Raw genomic sequence first — 14,798 nt, 5'->3', positions numbered from 1 at the left:
CTGAGATTTCCTGTCCCTTGTCGCCTTCCCCTTCTGGTCTAGACCTTATCTTTCCTTTGTCTCTTAATGAAGTTTTATTCTACTCTCATTGATTTCTCTTAGTGTCACCTGTCCTAGGAGGGCGACCCAATGGTTCAGTTACAAGACTTCACAGTTCCTAGAACTTCTGTGGACTCTATGCTCAACCACTAATGGAGTTGGAACACCCCTCCTGTGTTTTAGCTGTGGTTCACAAAATGCTTTCCTGTGACTATTTTGAATGTCTGCGTTCTCTTTTCCTCACATCTTCCAGGCGCTATTTTTGTTCCTTTGGCTTCCTCCTGCATAGGTATGGATACCATGAAGGAACTGTAGCTCTTAGAGCCCCAACTGTATTTTGAGCTCTGAGGGGATATTTAGTCACCTGGTTTGGTCATAAATGTTTTGATATGTGTTTCATTTTCCTATCAGTTTTTATGTCTATTTTTGTGGGGAGATTCTGAAAAAAAAAAAACAATAACTATTCTGCTACTGCCACTGTCATCTTCCCAATTGTGATATAATTTAAATTAAGCATTGACTGAAAAAAAATAAGGATGATATAAATGAAATCACAGTAGTAAATGTTGCATTTTGTACTAGCACAGAGTGATTCAGGATAAAATAATAGCAAGTTTGCATGAGAATTAATAATAAACACAAACAAAATAATAAGTTCACAGCAGGTTTAGTGCATATATGGTTATTTTATAGTAATGTAAGGCTATTTAGATTGTATTTATGGAGCTGTTTAGATATATGGGCTTTAAATGGCAAAATTTAAATGGGTTTTTCCTTTCTTGTCTCATTACAGCCTCCCCTGACCTCTGAGCACATATTTTTCTGTCCCTCCTGCTGGCAGAGAATCACAGAGCTAATGGTCAGGGAAAGAGTAGAATGGTCTCTGTAATCGAATATCCACCTGAGAGCCTCTATTCAATGAGTCCACATTAGTTCTCATGTGTCATGATTTCTAAGAAACCATTTCAAAACTTGACCTAGACTTTTTCAAGTTAGGAATAGTTGTTAGCAAGTTCTAGCCCAGATTATAAAGAATGGCAATGTTATTTGCTCTTTATATTATCCCCCCAAATCTATACAGTTGTCCATTAAAGGTACTTACCAAGCTTCTGCTTTGTGCCAAGGTGCCTGTGCTGTGTACAGGGAATGCAGGGGACCAAAGGGATTTCTGGTCTCTAGGTCAGCACTCGTTTCCTAGAGATGCTCTGTGTGCTAGCCTTGGGCATCATTAATAAGCAGTCACTCCTACAGATACGTTTTTTATGCAAAAATATTTTTATAATCACATCAACTTAATTCTCAAAAATCTAGTCTTAAAAATTCCCCCCAAAGACATGCAAAGACTTGAAATGATGCTAGTCTCCAAGGCTAAGCAGGTGGTTAGCCTGGAGTTGTGGCTTAACGCCACTAAGTATAGCATGTCTCCTTTTCCTAGTGGGCTTGTTTATTGTTATTTTCTATGCAATTTTAAGCAAATGCCAACTCATAGTGGAGCCTGTTTTTAATGACACAAAAATCAAAACAGCCAGACTTGTTTCGCATTGTGACTTCAAGCAAAGATTAGTGTATTTTAAATATACTTGCTTAAATAAATGTTACACATCTCTGTAAATGAGAGTCTTTTATATCAAACAAATAAGCACTTGCTAATTTATCTTTTTTGGAAGTTAAGAATTTTATAAATTAGGTTTGCTCAAAGTGAGGAAACCCAACACATAGCCAGTTGCTAAACAAGTCATTTCCATCATCTGAGTATGAATGCTCATATTCTTCATAAAACAACATGTGCTAAATTGCTTTTTTCCCCCCTTTATTCTGTCCCCCTGTCTCACCAGATTATAAATCTTTTGAGTGCAAAAGGTTTTTTTGAGGGTAAAATCCTCTGGACTGCCATTGTATTCTTACCAAGTATCCATAGTGGTGGTGGCGGGGGTTAAATATGGAAGAAAGTCCTCCCAGGTTTTCCTTTCAGGATATGTCCATTCACTCGAATAGTCATTCTGTGTGCTAAATACCAGGAAGACTAAAAAAATACTAATAATCTGCACCCTTGAGATGTCCATAATCTCATTAGTAAGATAAAAATGCAAATATTAAATGTTAATGAAAACTGTCACATTGTCATTTGGGTAGTAAACAAAATTATGTTACATTGAAGTCTTTATAAAATATTTGGGGTTTATTTAGGAAGTTTATCATCTTTCCACTGAACAAATATCAATTGTTTTATTTTAATGTCTGTCTCTCCCTCCCTTTTCTTTCCACATATTTGGCAACTTCTAGTAATAAGAAAATTATTATAGCTATTTTGATCATCTGACATATTTTTAACATTGATATAATTTTCTGATCACATGTCTTGCCTAGGAAAGAGATTCTGTGCACAGACAGCATGAGGCAGCCCGGCAGGCACTCATGGGAAAGACACCTCCTGGTCATACACTCCTATTTCAAAGGTAGCAATTTATCACATTTATTGATAACCAAGTCATCTTAGATTGATTTGCTGGTGTCCAGTTATACCAAATGCATCCTAAATCATCAACAGAAACAGAGACCTCTGCACTAAAATGGACCCTATGATTTAGCGGTAAACTCAGTTCTAGAAGCTGTATCTCTTTGTCATTTATATATTGTTTTAAAAGGTACAATATGCTCATAGCTCCTAAAAACTGATGGTATTTTGCAGACTGCAAAGAATGATGTTTCCAGTGGTGTTGGAATTTAAGTACCAGCCTTTGCCAAGGTTGTTCATGACTGAGGGTTAATTATGTCCTGTTGATTTCCCTGTACTTGTCTGTCAAGACTCTCAGAATGATGGTAATTATGTGTGAGGTCATTTGTTTAGTGTCTCCTTTCCATATTAGACTGGAAATTTCATGCAGATGAGGGCTGTTATATCTTTATTAATTCATGAATTCTTAGTCCTTGGTATGAAATGTTTTATTAGGACCTGCCACATAGTAAAAGCTTCATAGATATTAGTAGTTATAATAATTATTGTTCTGTTACTAATTATATATGATGAGGTACTTATAGGCTTTATATTTTACTGAAAATGAATAACCAGACCCTAGGATGGTTATGTAATGTTTGCATGTTATTTTCTCATTAATTTTATGAATTTCAGTGTTCTGAATTCTCCTTTCTGTGTGACCTTTTACAATATTTGAATAATGAAATGGAGAATTCCCTGTTTTTAAAAAATTGCTAAGAGCACTGACAAAAATCTTAATTTTAATGTTTTAAAAAAACTTTTAGTAAGTTTAAGAATCCAATGACTTGAGGAAGAGGAATTTAAAAAGTGATTTAATTTTTTTCAATTTCAGTTCTTTTTTATTGTCTATATTATCTGTTCCGAATCTTTAATCGATACAAATAAAATTGAGTTTGTGTCTATTTGTCTACTACCATATCAGAGAAAGTGTGATTAATTTTCTCCATGTTAGCAGGCTCTCTTTGGATTGTTTTATTCAAAATACAGGCTGTGTGAAATGCGAAGTTCTACTGGGGTATTGGGAGCAGTGGGGTCAGGAGGTAGACTATGTTCCCAGAGCAACTTAAGCTGGGGTCTGTGTGCCTGGTGGGATGTCATGCCTATTTAAATATTGTGGACAGAGAAACTAAGCAGTTTTAAATATGAGCTTCAAATAGATCATCACCAGGCAGACAGATGCTTTGAATTTGCATGCACTTATATACAATTGGACTGCTTTGCACATAGCGACTCCAACAAATCTGAGCTGAATTGCAGCAGAGTTTATTCACTGAAAATGGTTAACAATTCTTCTTTGCAGTCACTCTGAGGGAACAGGCATATGTATTCCATATACATAAATAGATGAAACATGAATATTTTATACTAGAGCTTAGTTCAGAGTGTATTATTAAAATTTTCAGAAACATTTCACTGGGGTACCATTTTAAAGCATTAGATTATAAACAAAACTGGAAAATATCTATTTCAATTTTTATAGCAGTTGGTATATTGCCAGGCCTATCATGACAAATGGACTGGGGTTTACAACAGAGTGTATGCAAATCATAGGAAGATAATATGCCTATATTAATGGTCTAATGGATAAGGAAGATCCACAACAATACAGATGTGCATAATCTTCAGATTAGGATGTAATGATGCCAATGTCCAAGAAAAACTCTGAAGTGAATGTTTCTAAGTGGGTACATTATAGTATCCCAAATAGATTTTATTCACATTTGCATTTATGTGGTGCACAATGGTCAGTATTTAGATACTATGTGTGTGTATGCTTGATATCATAAAATCCTTTGATTTAAAAAAAAAAAATTCTAATTTTAGGGGTCCAGTACCAGCACCTGTGATCAATGGCCTACAATATTTTACAGCTTTAGAGGATCTACATAAAAGTTTTGAACTTTCTGAAGAGTATTTTAAACCTCCCATTGGACCATATGCTGAAAAGAGGTGAGCTGAGTTTTGTTGAATGGAATTGGTTGTTTTCTACTAGTTAGTCAAAATGATGGTATTCGTGCCTAAACTTCAGAAAAACTAAAACTGAGAAGCAGGGACCCATTTTCCACCATGGAATTTGAAGAAAGTAGACCTTGCCCTTCTAAGGAGGACATAGTCATACAATGTAGGTTTACCTATCTGGTACTTTGAACTTTGAGGGATGGACACAAAGAGCAGAGGCAGTTAGAGACATTCAGGTTACCAGTAGCAGAAGAAACAAGAATCCAGAGGAATGGCGCATCATTGTAGTTAACACAAGCTATGACGTTCTGCTAATCTCTTCCTATATTTTGACTCAGCTGTATCTGACTCCTAGCTTACTTTGGTCCCTGTTCGGTTTTTAAGCCTGGTTCCCTGATTTTTGTTAATTCTTCAAACTAACCAATAGCCTTCCTATAACTCCCTTTTTAATATTCAGATTAGATAGAGTTGATGTTTGTAATCAATTTGCAACCAATATCTCTGATTAGTCAATGCTCTATTCAAAATATCATACATATCTGTATGAGTGTGTGTGTGTGTGTGTGTGTGTGTGTGTGTGTGTTTATTTATTTTTTTGTACCAGGGATTGAAGCCAGTGGGGCTTTACCACTGAACCACATCCCCAGCCCTTTTAATTTTTAACTTTTTAGACAGGGTCTGCACCAAGTTGCTTAGGGTCTCACTGAGTTTCTGAGGCTGGCTTTGAACTTGCTATCCTCCTGCCTTAGCCCCTTGAGCTAAGGGATTACACGCAAGCACCACAGTGCCCAGTAGATAGCCAATATATTAAAGACCATTCCAGGGTTTTAGTGTTTAATATGTGAAAATGTGGTTCAAATACTATAAATAACAGATTAAAATGTTTATGAAAAGTTTTTGGAATAAAAGAAAATATACAGAAGGCATGATGAATATATTCTGATTATATATAACACTTAAACTTTCTCCAGGTCCAAAACAAATTTAAAAGGAAAATGGCAAGGGATATTAAATGCAACAAAGGGGGTAACATTCAATAAATAGTTTACACAAATTTGTTTTAAAAACACTGTGATCTACAACAGATGAATGAGTAAAAGATTAAAGCAGTTTACAAAAGAAGTATATGGGGGGCAAAACTAATTAACAAATAGAAGAAATAAAATTTAATCTTGCTTGTAATGAGAAGGTAATTTCAAACTATGCTACCTTTTACTTGGTGAATTAGCAAAATTTTATTATTTTTTTTAAATGGCGTAAAAAAGAAACAGACTGGTTGAGGACTCAGATTTTGTTGGGGGATAAAATTTTAGTCTTTGGAAATCAATTCAGAAATTTATATCAAAATCCTAAAAGTTATATTTACCATTGACTCAGTCATCCCACTTTTGGGAACTGATACTGTCTGTCTATTTAGGCCACCAAAACAAAATACCATAGACCAGATGGCTTATAAAAGCAGAAATTTATTTTTCACAGTTTTTAGAGGTTGAAAGTCTAAAGTCAAGGTGCTGGCAAATTCAGTGTCTGTTGAGGGTCTGCTTCTTGATTTGTAGATGGAATGGGTGAGAAAGCTCTCTAAGTTCTCTTGCAGGGACACTAATCCCATTCATGAGGCTTCCACCCTTGTGACCTAAGCACCTCCCAGATACTTACCTTATAGTGTCATCACCTTGGGGGTTAGGAGATCAATATATGTATGAGGGTAGGGGCAACACAAACATTCAGATCATAGCAGATACTAATAAAATAACTCAAGGTGCAGAAAATCATTATATGCAATTACATTCATGATAGTAGAAAAACTTGGAAAGCACCTGAATGTCCAAAAAAGACATGGTCAAATAAAGTATGGTGTATCATAATATGGCCATTAAACATCAAGTTTCAGAGAATAGTTAATAAAATAAAATCAACCCCCCCAAAATATGCACAATTACATAAAACAAAAAACAAAACAATGTACAGAAAAACCAGAGCAAAAACATAAAGATGGTTTTCTACATGTGATTTTTTTTTCCCTTTTTCCTTTTGGTTTTCTGTATTTTCTAAATTGTCTATAATGCATGTTTGACTTGTATAGTAGGAAACAATGAATAAATTTTATTTCAAGGAAATAAAGGCAATAGGTAAAGATAAGTCAACCCCAAACCATGGAACTGGAAAGTATGAATGTGCTTGGGATATAGAAGCAGAATTATGAGGAGAGCAGATCTTGTGTGACACTTACTAGGTACCCATTCTGGTTCTGGAAAAGTGGGGTGTTACCTCAACACACAGATTAATTTACAACAAAATCTCCATGAGGGTAAATACCACCATTATAAAAATGTGTGAGGGCTGAGGCCCCAATAGGTGGGGTTCAGAGACTTGTGGAAGGGCACATAGACTTTAGCAAGCCACAGAGCTGAGATGTGAAATCAGGCCCAGAGGCTTCCTGCGGGCCCTTGTGCTGTGTGAAGCCCTTTGGATCTGCTGTCTGCAAGGCCTCCAACCTAAATGAAGAAATAAGATACATCTGAGAAATACCCAAATCTTTCTCAAAAGGTCTGTGATGGAAAAGTAAATTAGTTTAGACACTTTTTTTGTCTGATTTTCATTATCTCCTTCCAGAGGTTTCTTTTCTCTCTGCTTTCTCTCTTTTCTCCCCAAACCACCTTTTATTTGCTAAATCGTCCCACGGCTTCTTAACATTTCCATCAGAGGATTCGCATTCTCTGTTGCATCTCAAAGGAACCCCATCAACTTTTTAAAAAAATTTCAACTCTATATTTGAGGGGATTGTCTGCATTGAGACCTGCTCTTTTTGACACTTGCTGTTGCCTGGAAATCTTCCTTTGTGTGTGCATGGGGCAAGAGTGGCCTCATCCTCCCAGCAATTGAGGGTTCCCCTTAGTAAGACAGCTGCTGAGTTCCAGGACATAGTCATAAAATGCTTAAGGCAGTCACATCTGGTCCTGGAGTCACTGGCCTGAGAGACCCAGGAAAAGAGCCTTGTGGCCCATCTCAGAAGAGATGCACATAACCTTGACCACAGCTCCCTCTCTCCAAGGTCCATGGTGGGAAAGCTCCAGATGCCTCCGTCTCCTCCTCACCCTTTTTTAGTTGAATTATCTTACTCCCACCCCCAAACCTTCTCTTTAAAGTATCTATCCTGTCTTCCTCCTTTAAAGCTGCCTAGCTATCTTCTTTCTGTCTTTCCTGAAGTTTACCTTGTCCCATAGGCATCCCCAAACCATTAAGTTGCAGAAAGGAACCTTGACTCCCAGGTCTCTCTGCTTAGAACATTCCTCCTACCCTCCAGTTCCAACCTCTACCCCATGGCTAATAAATCCCTCAGGTCTTCAATGTCACCGCTTCTTGGAGATCTGTCCTGTAATCACTAGTGTTTGATCTTCTAGTACCCTGTGTTCCCCTTCAAGTCACTTACACAATTTTAATGAGGCATGCGTGTGATTCCACAGGCAGAGACTTGGTGACCTGAATGAGAGCAGGTCCAAGTCTCTCATTCATGAAGTACTCAGTGACTTGATAAATGAATAACAGGAAGGGGCATCAGCGTAAGCAAATTTGAGGGTCCCAAATTAGGAGATGGGTGCATGGGTCAAGGAGAAGAGAGTGGTGTGTCCATCAGTCAAGAAGGATCCAAGCTGTGCCCTTTACTGAATCAGGGACTGCTCATGCATGGCATCAATATTTTAGTGAGGAAAAGTCACTGAGTAGATCTCCCCCACCCTTCTGATTGTGCCTGAACATTTGCGACGAAGGTTGCACTCCTTTATTCCCCTAAGACTCTGGCCTGAATTAAAAGACAAGATTTTTCCAAAAAGAAATGGTCTATGTATATGTCATTTTCAAGTGATCAATTTGATTGTTTAATACAGCAAACTTAGTGGGAATGAGGCACAATGGTAGGAGCAAAGAATCCCAAACGACGAGACCCAAGGACTGCAAACAAAGCTCAGCTACTTTACAGTGTTTTGCAGATAGACTCCATAGGTAGAGTTGCCTTCCTGGAAGGAAGCCAGGAAACTAGTGAACCCCAAAGGAGAGGAACCGGGCAGTAGAAGTGGCTCGGAAACAGAGTTTCAGAAAGAGTTTAGGCACCAGATCATACCCCAACCTCATCTTTTAAAAAGGGAGCAAAAGGACAGTCCCCCCGAAACCAGCACTGGGTATACCCAATGTGAGATCCAGATCAAGTCACTTAACCTTTCATTTGCTCTATCCTTGAAAGAGCAAGTACTGCCATATATAAATTGCACTTGACTCTGAAGTCCCAGAGGGACTTGTATCTTGCTCATCTTGTTTTATACTCCAGCACCTGTGGCAATGCTGTGCTCTTAGTAGGTACTCAGTTCGTTTTGTATGATGGATGCGGAGTTCATGCTAATGTGTACAGTACCTGGTACTATCAGCCATGCCAGCTGCTGTACGGCACTTACTGCAGGTACCATTTAAGACAAGCTTAACAGACATATTTGTAAACTACAACATGACTAGACAAAGGTCACCCAGTGAAGTCTTTAGTATAGATCATATGACCCTTTAGTATAGATTGTATGACCTGGTTTTGCATCTCAAAAAAGGTGTTTGTTTCTTATTTTTTTCAGTAGCAAGAATTCTTTTTCCATGAAATATTCTGCATTTCACTCTTACATGTGTTCAAAAGAATGGTCTTTTCAGCCGCCAGAGGGCAGTATTTCCTCACGCCCAGGATCAGGAGTCAGTGATGGTGAAATGGATCAGGCCTTAAAAGGTACTCATTGTTTCACATCTGGTCTAGAAATGTATATTATATTTGTATGTTTTTCACTGTCTTTCTGACTGACCCTGATTGTTTTAAATTAAATGAATGTTTTAAGTCAGACTCTGTCTCTAAGGTGGGGTGCGCCCAGTGCCCTAGCATCTTAGAGTGGAAGTCACTGCTCCGCCGAGCTGGCCACTCTACGTGCAGGGGCCTGGTGAGGGGCACACACTCCCTGGAGGTGGTCTATGGTGACAAGAGAGGCATGGAGGGTTTCAGATTGCTGCCCAGTCCTATTGTGGGGTTCAGCAGCATTCTGATGGTCTTAGGATTGAAGGATCTGGTCCAGCCGTTCCCCTCACCCTCTTTTTCACCCCTTTTCCCCAACACACGTCTGAATGTGCACGTTCAGGCAGAGACAGAATGGCCATTGCATTTTTCTCTCTGGGCTCAGTGGCAGTGTTCATAAGTAACCCTGAGTAAAGACCTTGGACAGTGTGAGAACCCTGAAAAGCTAGAGGTAAAAATGAGATGGAGTTAGTAACCGTGGTGTCAGAAATGGACTGTGGGGCTCTGGGCGTAACTGAGAGAGAAACAAGTCATTTGGGAGAAAACTCTAAAACCTGGAGGTTAGCAGGCAGTTACCATCAGCAGCCTTTGGGGGATGTTCTGCCTGATCCCCTGCTTGCCCAGGGCAAGAGGACGCAGTGGGTGGCATTCAAAAGGAAGGGGTTACTGAAGTGGGTACTTCTAACCAATTCAAACGGACTTCTCTCTTCAGCTGTAGTTGTATTCAGGATAGCTAACCAAAAAGGTATTTTCAAGAATTTTACTCATGAAGGATATTTAATAAACATTAGAACTCCAAGATTAAAGCTCCAGGAAATAATTCTAAGTCAATGAATAGAATTTTAGTCATCTTAAAGGAAGTGAGAAATCTTCCATGAACTCCTTAAAAGCTGTGACCTGCTACTCCAGGGCCTGAGGGGACCCAGGAGCCTGGACCAAACAGCACAAGGGTACATCATAGTTCTGGCTTCCCAAAAGACAGTGTTCCCAGACCGTTCCCATCTCATTTTCTCCCACTGTTCCTTAAATAGGATATTTGGAGTATCACATATAATCAGAGATACACAGCTTTCTAAACAGTATGACCAAAGCAAAGTGGGGCTGTTATCTGTAGTATGTTACAGTAGAAAGAGCATTAGATTAGGAATCACAAGACCTGAGTTCTAGTTCCATAATGTTGGGCAAATCAGTTAGCAATTGAGCCTTGTGAATAATATCTATTTTACAATATATCTTATATATTACTATACCATATGTATAGCATAGTGTTATATGTAATACAGAGCTAGATAAGATGAGATACAGTGTAAGGAGCAAAATAATAGATACTTTCTAGGTATTGTTATTAGAAATTTTTATACATGTAGCAGAAGATTATGGTAGGTTTTTTCAGAGATGGTCTGTAGATTTGTGTGTGTGTGTGTGTGTGCTTGCATGTTCCTTGGAATGAGCCATGTTTTCCTGTTTCTTTGTATACCTTGTGATCTTTTGTTGAAAATTTGGGATTTGAAAAGCAGCCATCTTGCAGACTGGCTGAGTGCAGGGGAACACCTTCGTTAATTATCAGTGTGTCCACAATGCATGATGGCTTAACTTTTAGGACTTTTCTGGGTATGCATTTTCCTTGGTGCCTGTTCGTTGTTTTTTTCTCAATTCCCAATTGAGGAGTCTACGTTTGAATTGGTTAGAAGTACCCACTTTAGTAACCCCTTCCTTTTGGTAAATGCCACCCACTGCGTCCTCTTGCCCTGGACAAGCAGGGGATCAGGCAGAACATCCCCCAAAGGCTGCTGATGGTAACTGCCTACTAACCTCCAGGTTTTAGAGAGTTCTCCCAAATGACTTGTTTCTCTCTCAGTTACGCCCAGAGCACCACAGTCCATTTCTGATACCAGGGTTACTATCTCCATTCTCAATTCAGAGCTGCTTTTAAAAGTCTTGATTTTCCTAAGCATCCCATTTCTGCTTCTTCTTGGGACATTAGCTCTACAATTATATTCCTCAATGAACCAGTCCTACTCTTTCCTGTGGCTTCCCATAGTTTGAGATCCCAGTTGTGCCTTTTTGGATATATGAATTTTGCATTAGGTGACACAGATACCAATCCGACAGCCTCCAGACAGGTTAGAACATGGTAAAACATTGCTGCACTCTCTGTTTCACAGAAATGTACTGAGGACCTGACTGCAGTTCCCCCAACCACACTGGGGTGTATTAGGGAGGTAGTCAGGGCAAGGGTAAATGGAACAGCATAAAATTTCCTTCCATTGAAAATATGGCTTTTTATTGCTTGAGTATTCTCTTGGCTGCATGTACATAGTAAGGAAAGAATATGGCAGGGGGCACTGTTACAGAGAGTTTGAGCAGGGCAGAAGAGTAGCTGAGAAATTGCTTCCCGTAAAAGCCTCCTGGTCACTGGGCAAGTCCACACAGTATAAAGCTTGTCCAGCTCTGCACATGATATATCTGACCTCTTCACCTGTTTCTTTTTGAATGTAACTTATTCATTATAGTTTGTCATAAATGAATTCTAAGACTTACTCAAGTGCTTGCTCACAACACGCAATGCTTATTTTCTTTGTTTAGTGTACCAAAGGATTAACTATATTACTGTATCGTTTTTCTTTAATGTTTTCCAGCACTGTATATGCAGTCGTCTTTACATGAAAAAAGGTATTCCCAACCCAGAAGACACTCTGGCGCAGTCACAAGTCGCCCGGGTTCCAACACCAAACCTGCCCTCCCTCCAATTCCTCAGGGCCACAGGTAGACCAGCACTTGACATCTGATCTTAACATGGAAAACTGGCTTTGAGAATGTGCAATCTGTGTGTCTTATCAGGCCATGGATCCCAGCTGTTTCTCCCTCAACCAATAACCTACAAAGAATGTTCCACCTGCCTTAATTTTCTCAATCAATTTTTGTTATAATTCTCTGAATAGTGTTTTTTAATTTATTTTATCTTTTGTTATTTTTCTTGTTTTTAAATGTAAGTTATTCTTAGCTTTTGAAAATGTCTTTTCAGTTTTTCCCATAGCTACAAATGATTTTTCCAGCTGCTTCCTGCTCTGAAATATCAGATGGCAAAATCTCCCAAGATCTCTGCATTGCTATGTGCGTAGTGATTTTTGGATATATCCAACAGGGATCATCCTCTTAAGATTTCAATGTGTCCATTTATAATCTACGTGTATACGCTAGAGAATTATTTTGTTTTAATTATGAAAGAATTATAGAGTTCCATTTAACTTGTGGCCAACACGATATCAACAGCACTTCTCAAAGGGAATTAATTAATGTAATTTTGGTGAGTTCTTGACTTGCTTTAGCAATATGAAGGAAAAAAGAGTATCAGGTAATTCTTTTTATTTCACCTTTTCCACACTCTGATTATGTACTGCTTCTTATGAGAAATATTTTAAAACAACTTTCACCCTCTTGTTATTTTACTCCCTGCCTTTTGTAGGAAAAAAAATTCATTGAGTAACTATGTGCCAGGAAGCTTATCTTGGTTGCTCAAACACTGAAGTACATCCCTTTGGACTAGTTAGTTTCTTCTCTACGTAGTTTCTTCTCAGAGTCCTCCATGCAGGATGACTAGTGGGAACAGGAGTTCATCATACTGCACTAATTCTTAAATATTTTAATATAATAATTATATTATTATAATTATAATTATATTATTTAATTATAATATTTAATAATTCTTAAATATTTTAATTATTAGAATCTTTAAATGACTTCTCCTTTTCTTTATTTTTTACTACTTGGGTTCAAAGTCTGGGCCTTATACATCCTCTGCAAGTGCTCTACCACTGAGCTACATCCCAGCCCTTGACTTTCTCTTTTAAAATGTTAGCCTTTCTTTAACAACCCTCTTCTCCCTAACTCAGACTTGAATGTGACATGATTTGCTACTGGCTTCTTTCTTTCACATAGCCCCATTCTCAAATAGGAGCTGGTGTTTTAGTCAGCTTTTTCATTGCTATTACTAAAAGATATAACCAGAACAATTTGAAAGGAGGAAAAGTTTATTTGAGGGCTCACAGTTTCAGAGGTCTTAGTCCATAGAAGGCCAGCTCTATTCCTCACCTCAAGGTGAGGCAGACATCATGGTAGGAGAGTGAAGCAGAGGGAGGCAGCTCATGTGGTGATCAGGAAGCAGAGCGAGAGACTTCACTGGCCAGATACAAATATGTACCTAAGAGCCATGCCCCAATTCCCATCTCCTCCAGCCACACCTCCCACTTCAGTTACCACTCGGTTGATCCCTAGCAGGGGATTAATTCACTGATTGAGTTAAGATTCTTACAGCCCAATCATTCCTCTTCTGAATCTTCTTGCATTGTCTTACATGTGAGCTTTTGGGGGACACCATGTCTAAACCAAAACAGCTGGTTAAAGTTTTTTCCTTGGGGTTGGGAAGAAGGGGTCAGTGGACTTGGAGGAGAAAACAAGACTAAGCAGGGAAAGAGTCAATCTTTTCTGAGAAGTGGGGAGGCAGAGGGTGGGCCACAGTGTTCCAATCATCTACAGAAATAATTCCACTTTTGCTAACATCATCTAATCTTTTCAAAATTATTATGAAACATTTTAGATATGCTTGAAGATATAAAAATAATAGTTCCAACTTCAGACAACATGGAGATTTATTTTTCCCTATTTCTCCCACTAAATACAACTAACACCTTGGAAATTATATATAAAACAAGCATAAGAAGACTCTGAGAGACGGAAAGAAGGCAGATAGCTAAGGATCTCATAACCTGAGAAATGACATGATGATGAGTTCTCTGGGTGTCCTTTTTGCCTCATATATCCTGAACTGAGTGCTAAAGAAACTACAGTCCCGAAACACTGTGGGTATATCAACAAATCCCAAACTAAAGCTTGTTTTCCCTAGCCAAGAGAACAGGAAAGGGGCAACCTCACAAGAGAGCCACAGCCTACCACCATGGGAAAATGCTGTGGTCCCACCCTCACTTCCCACACCTGTCACAAAGGCTTTTGTCTTCTGCCTGTTCCAAAGTTCTCCTCTCTGCTGGAATAGTGTCAGAGAAGGTCTTATGGAGAGTCAGGACTTTTGCCACTCCCCAATATTAATAGTTACCTTCCCCCATAGTCATCAGAGGTCACTTGGGGAGCTGATATTTCCACTACACATTGGGTAATAATGAGGTACTTCTCTTCCTCCCCATTGGAGAGTATGAGAGAGGGTCTTGTGGAGATCCAGGACTTTCACCACTGACCTTTCTCTTTCCAGTTCAGTGGAGACCATGTGGGGAGCAGTAATGAAGTACCCCTCCCCATCTCTTCTAGGGTGGTGTTTCAGTCAGCTTTTTTGCTGCTGAGACTAAAAGACCTGACCAGAACAATTGTAGAGGAGGAAAGGTTTATTTGAGGGCTCACAGTTTCAGAGGTCTCAGTCCATAGAAGGCTGGCTCCAGTCCTCAGGGCTCAAGGTGAGGCAGAGCATCATGGAGGAAG

General features: G+C 38.9%; 1 protein-coding gene across 1 annotated transcript in view; it reads left to right on the top strand.

The window, feature by feature from the left end:
• Positions 1-12,929, top strand: part of Lrguk (leucine rich repeats and guanylate kinase domain containing) — a 103,789-nt gene extending 90,860 nt beyond the window's left edge. Inside the window, 4 exon segments of the mRNA XM_047562099.1 lie at positions 2,407-2,495; positions 4,361-4,486; positions 9,109-9,254; positions 11,951-12,929. Coding sequence (XP_047418055.1) covers positions 2,407-2,495; positions 4,361-4,486; positions 9,109-9,254; positions 11,951-12,081 — 492 coding nt within the window. The 3' untranslated portion in view covers positions 12,082-12,929.
• Positions 12,930-14,798: the final 1,869 nt, after the last annotated feature.

The sequence above is a fragment of the Sciurus carolinensis genome, chromosome 8 (genome assembly GCF_902686445.1).
Source record: "Sciurus carolinensis chromosome 8, mSciCar1.2, whole genome shotgun sequence".
In the NCBI taxonomy this organism is placed as follows: Eukaryota; Metazoa; Chordata; class Mammalia; order Rodentia; family Sciuridae; genus Sciurus; species Sciurus carolinensis.
Note: the sequence above shows the minus strand (reverse complement) of the source record. Positions and strands in the feature narration are given on the sequence as shown.